The sequence below is a fragment of the Halyomorpha halys genome, unplaced genomic scaffold, assembly GCF_000696795.3.
Source record: "Halyomorpha halys isolate HHAL.00 unplaced genomic scaffold, Hhal_1.1 Scaffold173.1, whole genome shotgun sequence".
NCBI lineage: Eukaryota > Metazoa > Arthropoda > Insecta > Hemiptera > Pentatomidae > Halyomorpha > Halyomorpha halys.
In genome coordinates this window covers 178,288-187,756 of record NW_027108878.1, presented here as the reverse complement: position 1 = coordinate 187,756, position 9,469 = coordinate 178,288, and the positions used below count along the sequence as shown (strand labels likewise).

Here is a 9,469-nt window from a genome sequence, read left to right as displayed (position 1 = left end):
TAATAGTTACATCAGGTGGTTATTAATCCCAATTCTGTTGCAAAACTGAGCTGATTCCAGTATCTGATGAATGACATGTTCCTTCAGTGGTTGAAGGAAGGGTAAATTTTGCTGCTCTACTAAAACTTTACTTCCTTTTCTCAAAGGCTCTAATAGTCTAATGGGCCTCTTATCCTTCCACTTACAGCTATGCTGTGCATATAGCAGTTTGTTCAGTGAAGCTTGAATCGGGATATCTTGAGCCTTTGATGAAAATTGATCATTTCCACCATCAATTTTTCATTTCCACCATGACCATCATGCATTTACTGCTGTCAGATGTTCTCTGGTTGTAGGCTGTTCGATTATAATGATGATTGGATGGCAAACAAAAAAAAGGAACTTAAATAAATAAGTAATAAAACTATTTTTCTGCATCAACTTTTCATCCCACTTTGTAGAGTTCATCAGAGCTAAAAAGAAGACTCCATTATACTTTTAAGATACCATTATGCTTTGTTTGGTTAAAAACTAAATTCCATTATACTTTTTACTTTGGATGGGAGGGGTAAGATGCCATTGCTATCAACTCGATAGCCCAAGAATTCAACTTCCAGTTGGCCAAAAACACGTTTACTAATGTTTAATGATGGTCATAGCTCATTCAGACATCTGAATTTTTAAATGTTCTTTGTGTTCTTGTTTATCCCTGGACCCAATTATAAAATCATTTTAAGTTGATAAATACAAAGTTGAATTCTCAATAAGTAAGGTCCATAAATCACTAAAATGTCTAAGCTCTATTTCTGTTGCCAAATGTCATTGTTGTGAACTCAAATAAGCCAAAAGGTGTGATACCAGTGTCTGTGGTATGTATGTGTGCTGTTCAGCTATGGAGTTGGGATGAAATGCTCACACTATGTCCAGTGTTTAAAATATCTTTATTCCATCCAGCTGAGTGCCAATCATCTCTGAGTTTTACATAAATTATTCACATATTAATTTATATATAGCTACTCATGTAAAGTTATGTGTGGTTTCACATTTTTTACACATTAATAGAAAGTGTATCACTATATTTTTCATGATTTAGTCTGTAACCGAAATTTTCCAGGTGACACAGGTACAATGAATAGCAGTAGATCAGTGATGAGTACAGCTGCTTCATTTAGGGGACCTTTATTACAGCCTCAAGGAGGGAATCTTAAATATCGTGGTAAATTTCATATCAATTTTATTGTTTATTTGTTTCTTTAAAAATTTACATTTTAAATTTTATCTAATATTATCTAATACATAAAATTTTTATTACTATCCCTATGCCTCAGGGTCTCTAGCCCAATAAAGCATCACAAGCTTTGATCACTTGGTCTTGTCATCATTCAAATTTTTTCTTATGTCTTTGAGGCAAGGGCAGTCATATAAGGAGATAGGAACCCAAGTAATCATAGCATCATATAGTAACAACACTAAAGGTGTCAACTGATATGTAGCAGAGAAGGTCAGATGTATACAATCACTTGGACTGATGAGGGCTGCCTAGTGCTTTCCTTCTGCAGACTCCTGATAAATTTGCTGCAGCTTATTTCTAAGGGATGCATTGAGGCTATTGCTTTAGCAAAACAAATGGGATTCTTTGGCTAAGGCGTCAGCCCGTTCAAGGTCGTTTGGTAGAGTATACTGCTTGGAGACTGGCAACGTTAGGCTTAGTAACAGCTGGCAGTGCAATGAGGAATCAGGTCTTGAGATGATGGGAACTGTTTGGGATTCTGAAGGGGACAGGGCAATACTCTTCCCTCAAGGATTTAACTTTCGATAGAAATGTGGTTACTATAACCAATTGTCATGCAGCAAGTGTATGTCAGTCAGAATTCAATTTTGCTCTGCTGGATCTGTTCATAAAAGGTTAATGCTGCCAATTCTCGCCTATATTTTCCCAAGGATCAATTCCCATCTGAAGCTCCTTTGCTGCAATAAGCACTGACTTAGCACCATCTGTGATTATTCTCAGTACATGGTTCTAATTGACATCAAGCTTTTTAGCTGTCGAATCAGAAGTGGTCATTAACAGCTCATCTCTAATCCAGTGTAGTGCAATGGAATCCTGTCAGTCTCTTCAGCAAGTCCAACCTCCTTATTTCCTATGATACATTATTTTCAGCATGACCACCCCATGTTAACCGAGTATTCAGCTTGATACCAAGATCGGAAGATAGGTGGTACAGTTCGTTCGTCTTAACATATCACCATCAAGTGATAGCGAGATGGAGTGTCTCTTAATCGATAGAGTAAAAATCAGGAATTCAGTCTTCAAGATGTTGATTTCCATATCATTTTGTGATGACCAGTTTGAAATATGCCTCAGTGCTATACTCAAGGCCGACTCGAGGTCCAGAAAGTTATTAGTTGTTGCCAAGTTATACAATAATGTACGGATTCCTGAAACTGAAGACACTGCAGAAATATTGGCTTCTACACAAAACCAAAAAAATTGTCTAAATTTTTCCAGTAAGCAAGATACAAGATATAATAAGCAAGTAAAGCAAAGTTAAATTGAACTTTAAGCCCGTATTTTTAAAATTATTGCATAGGTTCTAGGAATATTGTCTAATGAGTTAAAAAATATTTCTTATCAGCTCTTTGAAGTCGAATTAGAACTGCTCGATTAGGAAGATATTGCTGAGGTTATTAGTTGGTTGAAGAATAATTAAGCTCTTAGCACCAACTCATTCCCTGTGGAACTGTTCAAACAGAAATTAATTAAACTAGTGAAGTGTTTAAACATGCTGATTAACTTCAAAACCAATAAAATGTTACTTGGGGAAAAACGTTGATTTGTCCCAAACACAAAAAGAGAGACATATTTAAATGCACCAACTATTGAGGATATCCTCACTTTCCTGTTCATTTAAAACCTTACCTCATATCTTATTTCACTGACAAATGATCTTCAATTTGCATTCCTGCAATTTATGAGAGTATGTATGAAAATAATTAATCTAGACAGGGAAACAATTGGGAGTTATACAGTATATCATAAGCCGGATATATTTTGTTTCAAGTTAAGAGGGATCAGATAGGCAGGACATCTTGCCAGAATGGCTAATGTTTTTCCTTCTAACAGAATTCCGATGGAGTCGTTTTTTAATCATCCAAGAATTGGGAGACCAAAACTGCGATTAATAAATTGTGTGTCCCATGACGCAAGAGAATATTTGAATGTACACAACTGGTTGGCGGTAGCATAGAATGGAGACACATGGCAGTTGCTGCTACAGGAAGCCAGGATCCTTCATAGGTTCAAATGCTATAAAGAAAGATAAGCTTTATCCTCGCGCCTAATGCACATCTTACAGTGTTGGGAAACAAGTGATTTCAATTACAGCTAAATTACTTAATTATGGTGATTAGAAATAAAATTATAAGTAATTTTAATTGTGGTCTGCAATAACAGTTACTAGTAGATGGGGAGAAACTTTCCTGTATTTATATCCTGTCTACAATTTATTTGAAATTTGTCAAATGATTTATTTAATTTACTCTTTCAGAGAGATCCCAAAGTGATGCATTGCACAAGATTCGCCCACCTGATATAGAAAACAAGCGTGGAAGTTATTTATCATCTGCTGTTCCAAATTTATAATATAAAAAAGATAATTTCTAAATGTGATATTCTAAGTCATCCTTGTTACCAAAGAATGACAGTTTAGCTTCTTTTTTTTTTAATTATTGATGATCCATGTATATATATGAATGTGTATTTTGATTGATTATTGTATTATATAATTTATATTGATAAAATAAAACAATTATTTGATAAATTGCTATCACTGTCAAATGTTTATCTTTGCTTATCCTAATAGTTCTCTTAATAAAAAATGATTCATATTGTTGCCTAAAATTATAGTAAGCCTGATTTAAACATTGCTTATTGCTCAATTGAAAATTATTTTTAATATGCTAAGGATGACAATGAATACTGGAGTGAGATGCCCTTTTAGTGAGATTTATAAATGGTTATAAATGAATAGGTACAAGTTATATTAGAGCAATTGACAGAACTGTAACTTTTGGATCATTTTGTTTGCTCCAGGGCTATATATGTTATTTACACTAGTCAGTTTATTTCTAATAAACATGGAATAAGATGAATCTAAATTATAACTGATTTTAACCACAAAATCATATATTTTAAATTTTTATGTCATTGACTAAAAATTACAATCATGATAGGATTAATAAACTTGCTTAAAATAATGTTTTTAAATACATATATATGATAATTTAGAACAATATTAGTTGTTATTTAGTTTAAGGAAATCAGAAAGATTGTTTTCGATTGATGAACTATAGGTCTATGATTATGATGTCAACTTTACTTTGATAGTATAAACTAATTTTAAATATTGTAATTAAACCAATTATCAATGAATTGTACTAATCTCACTAAAAAAATATATAAATACATGTTTTCAGTTCAGGAATATAAAATTTAAATGTAGAATTTATTTTTATAATGTTAAAGTGAGCTGTTTTTGGGAGAGCCATTGTGAATGCTTCTTATAGAATTTTATTGTTAAAAGAAGTTTTATTAAGTTATAATTATTCCTATGATAAAATAAAGGTTATGAGATCCATTCTTTCATTCTTTTAATTAATTTAAGGTCTATATGGACCTACATAAAAAAAAATTAAAATGTTACAAAACTTATGCCATTCAAAATTCATTATTAAAAACATTTTTTTTAAAAAAAAGAACAGAAACAAAATGGACAATATAATTAAGGAAATTATTTATTTGAATTACATTAATCCCAACCAAAAAGAAAATAATGAAAATATTTTATTTATACATAATATAGTACTGGGTTGTTTCATATGAAATGTCAGTTTCCATAGAAAAGGTTATTTAGTAAAACCAAAACTTTATAAAATCAAAATATTTTTATTCAAAATATTTACCCTCATTTTCTATACATTTTATCTTTGTCTTTATCTTTTATCTTTAATGTAAGGAAGTTGTCTCAATTTCTGAAAAAATGGAAATCTGTTGGAGATAAGTATGGTGAATAAGGTGGGTGTGAAAGGACTTTGGAACAACGCTGGTTTGTTTCTTCACTGTTTATTGTGAAATATGAGGACTGGCTTTGTGGTATAAAGGTCCCTTCCGATTAACTGATGCAGGTTATTTGTTGACATGTTTTTGATTTATTATTCCAATATTACTTCAATACAATGTGGTTGTGATGGTTTCAATTCTGGGTAAAACAGAGAAATGAATTATTCCTGCCATTCACCACCACACAGAAATCAATAATTTTTTTGGATGCAAATTTGGTTTTGGCTTGTATCCCAGTCTTTTGTCGATCTTTAACCACTGACCTGACGACACCTATTGTCATATATAATCCACTTTTCATCATACATTGATTATCCTTTTGAAAGGATGGTGTGGAAATAAGAAATCCAATTTGTATATCATTTATTGTTTTTACAATGTGATGTATGTAAGAACTTCAATTTGTATATCATTTATTACAATAATATGTGTGTGTATATATAATATGTGTGTTAAAACAGCTGTAGAATTAGCTCCTTTGTCTGTAAAGTTTACAGTATGGTTATAGCAATGTGTTTGTGTTTGTGGAATGTGTTCTGTAATGTATGTAAGGTTCTTGCTTATCAAAGCCATTATCATCTGGTTTATAATTTTTTATAGATTTACCACAAATATTTTTTTGCGCCTAGTAAACAGTGAAACACATGTTTCATTAATCTTCAGCTACTGCCGTTTATCACTTTGAATTTCTGAAGTTATAAAAATGGACATTTCATTTGAAATGAACCCTTACATAGACTGTAAAGAATTTTTGCTGCATCATGTGGTTTTCTAACCCGCGGTATTATGTGTGGGTTGCACTAACAACCTGATGGAAATAATCCAACAACACATTCCTATGAACCATGCTTTTCATGGTCCAGCTGCAGACTATTCCTAACTCCATAGTCAGTCCGTTTGGGGCTGGTTCAGTTGTGTCCTTTCCACCGACTTCAACTCAGGTCCTTGGACAGTGACCACTCAGTTTAGATCCATTGGGCTGTCCAGGATCAGTAGAAATAAGAGGACCTATATTTATTTCCTGGAAGCAGAACTTTCATTAACCGAACCTCATGGGTATTGGACATATTGGAAAACTACAACATGATTCCCAATTAAAGTACACAAGGTAGGATCATCTTCTATGTCAGTTACCTCTAGTAGGCTGATGGGCCTTGCAAACATAGATGGAGGAGAAGAGAAGTGTTGCTTTCCATCATACTTGGTCTAATAAAACCTTCTTTTAAAAGAATGTTAATCTTTTAAAATGAGCTTAATTTGTTTCAAGCTTAAGATGGAAGAGGTGTTGCCTTCAGAATTTTGCTTATATTTGGAAATAAACATTTCTCTCACTAGTACACTCCTTATATGACATCCTTTTTTTTCCTCATTTGAGCATTTTTCTCACATGGACACCTCTTGTGTTTTATTTTAAATTATGAACCTAGGCAAGAAGATCTTAGATCTTATATGAAATCTGGATTCTTCAGTCCCTGATGGAAGAGCAACAATTTACAATTTCAATTTCAATGTTCAATCTCTGCAGTCTGGGGCCAACCAAAATATGGAGTGTTTAATATTTATAATCCTGTTTCTGGAGTGGAAGCTATACCCATTATATATAATGGGTTTAAAATAGTGAAGTATAGTTAAATAGGGAAACCTCTATTCTTGAAATTAATTATGACACAATGATCCATATGATTAAGTAAAAGGGTTGTACAATAGGGATTAGTTGTTAGTTAAATTAATTTTGAGTATTGATTATACAAAAAATAGTACAAATCATTTACCATGTGATAAATGCTCACAGGACATCTCTTATGGGACAAAAAATAGAACACTTCTGCCAGGTTAAGATCATCACACAAAAAGTGACATAGGCATTCAAGTTTTTCTATTCACATCCTCCACATTCTAGACAAACACAATTGAAAAATAAAAAATAAAAAAAATACAACAACCTATGGGATAGGATATTTACTGCACCTCAGATTTAGTGGATTGTTTTTTGAAGTTGTTTATAAATTATGTGAGTTGGTACCAGGGTAACTGGTATAGTAGTGGGTGCTTTCCACTACTAGACCAGTTACCCTGTTTTTCCAGTTGGAAGTGTTGAAGAGCTAAAAATGGTTTTAGTATGTTTATTTGATGACAAATATTAATATCTTAAGTTAGTCAGTTTTCAAGTTCAAGTCCTGTAGGTCAGGAGGGAAGGAAAACCTCAGTTTTTTCCTGTTTTTAGCTTCCATGCCAAATGGTGAGAGGCCGATTTTCAAATCATCCCTGAAAACAGGGATGAGTATTTGGTAGTTGATACTGATAAAAATGGTCTGTTAAACCAGGTTTGGTGTCGCGAGCAGTATAGAGAATTCAACTTGCACCTGGATGGAATAAGAGTTTCTGTATAATTACCATTCACACACCAACTCAGTGGACTCCTCAGATAAGCCTTTATGTGTTTGCTGATATGAGACCCAAATATTAGATTAAATTTAAAATTGTTGGTAGTTGGACCATTATCCCCACCCCAGCTCTTAAACCGATATTGTGAGGAAAAAATAATAACAGTGATAATAATGATATGATACCCATAGAACTAGTTGGCAAAAAAGGAGCTAGGGGTTGCAAAGTTCTCTTAGCGATGGATTCTTTCATTACAGCACAGGTGTTTAAAAGCCAACAAAACGTTTCAATGGTGGGGATCGATTATAAGAAGGCTTTCGATTCTGTACTGCACAGTTGGCTGCTCAAAGTATTGGATATCTATAGGGTTCAAAATAAAGTATGCAAACTGCTCTCATATTTGATGGCAGGCGGGGCATAGATAGGAGCAACATATGGTAATAAACAAATAAAAATTATGAGGGGTATACCAAGGGAATTATCTTAGGCCATTGTGCTTTTGTTTGGCGCTGTTCCCATTAAGTCGGATACTTCGAAGGAAAAAGGTGGGCTACTATACACTAAATACCAAATACGAGGCCACCACTGTCACTCACAACTGGTAAATGGATAATCCAAAGTTATATCCGAAAAACAAACAACAATTATGATTGAAATTGTGCCATCCTGTACCAATGACATTAGTATGTCATTTGAACTTGATATATGCTTGGTGCTTCACGTAAACAAGGGAAAGGTAGTCAATGCCCGGGACCTGCTGATAATTGGAGGAGAGTGCTTCAGGGAATGAACTACATAAATATTTATGTATTCAGCAGCATCTCAAAATTGCTCGAATGGATTTGAAACAAGAATTAATAACAGTGTTGAGAATTAGGCTGCAAAAAGCATTGAAGAATCAACTATCTGGTAAACAGAAAAGCAAGGCCTCCATAGCAACAACAGCGGTAAACAGGAATGAAGCCTCCATAGACAAAGAAAGATCAGTTGAACGGTTAAAATCTGGAAGAATCCGAGACAGAGGGGTTTGGCGGCCGGACTAAAGGAGCTGTATCATTTGTAATGTGTAGTGGAAAAGCCAATCATAATATCGACTAATGGACTGATCCCGAAGTCGATAGTAGCAGGAACAGATGGATTGCAATTACCACTTCGAGTGCTGAGAGAGGCTCAACCAGCGGTTCTCTTAGATCAAACGAGAATTATGCGGAAATTCTTAAATGTTTGTTTTAATTTAAATTAAATATGCGGGTGGTTTGACCATGACCCCAACCCCAGTACCTAATCCGCGATTGCGATAAAAAACAGAAAATAATAATAATTTATTATACTAAATTATAACAATAAGGTATAACTATAATAAAATAATTTATTCAGTCACTTAACATTTTTAAATTGAATATGAAAATTAACGGCACATACTTATTGCTAAACGCGACGTTGTTTTAACATAATAGATCTAGACAATGACAGAGATAATGACAGTAAATTTTCATACAAAATAAAAACAAATTTCATGTTTTCGACTAATTTAAAGTTACACGATCAGAAATTGAGAGAGGAGGTCAAATAACTTAGAACATTCAATAAAACGAAACTAGACAATTATTAGTTTGAACGATAGTAAAATATAAATGCATTTAACAGATGGTCTCAAACAATTGAAATAAAAAATTAAACATTACCCACATTTCGAAGTAAGGTAATTAAACTTCGAAATACTATTTGCAGAGTATTCACATCACGAGCAGAAACTAACTGGTGCTAGTAAAGTATTTGACAACTTTTCCACATTTTTTGGGTTCAAATTAATTAATGATTTGAATTTTTGAAATACTTTATTCCTTTTCAGCACAACATTAGGATTAGGGTCAGGCAAAGTTGGACAATCAGAAGTCGTTGTTGGAACTAGGAGTGCGACATCGACAATAAAAAACATCGATGTTTTAATATATCATTGTTCAATATTAAAATATCGATGCTTAC

General features: G+C 33.2%; 1 protein-coding gene across 4 annotated transcripts in view; it reads left to right on the top strand.

The window, feature by feature from the left end:
• The window catches only part of LOC106679050 (uncharacterized), a 180,983-nt gene extending 176,367 nt beyond the window's left edge, over positions 1 to 4,616 (top strand). For all 4 annotated transcript variants that reach the window (XM_014417966.3, XM_014417970.3, XM_014417967.3 and 1 more), the window contains 2 exons: positions 1,094 to 1,195; positions 3,528 to 4,616. In XM_014417966.3, coding sequence (XP_014273452.1) covers positions 1,094 to 1,195; positions 3,528 to 3,622 — 197 coding nt within the window. In that variant the 3' untranslated portion in view covers positions 3,623 to 4,616. The remainder of the gene's footprint in view (positions 1 to 1,093; positions 1,196 to 3,527) is intronic.
• The last annotated feature ends 4,853 nt before the right edge of the window (positions 4,617 to 9,469 follow it).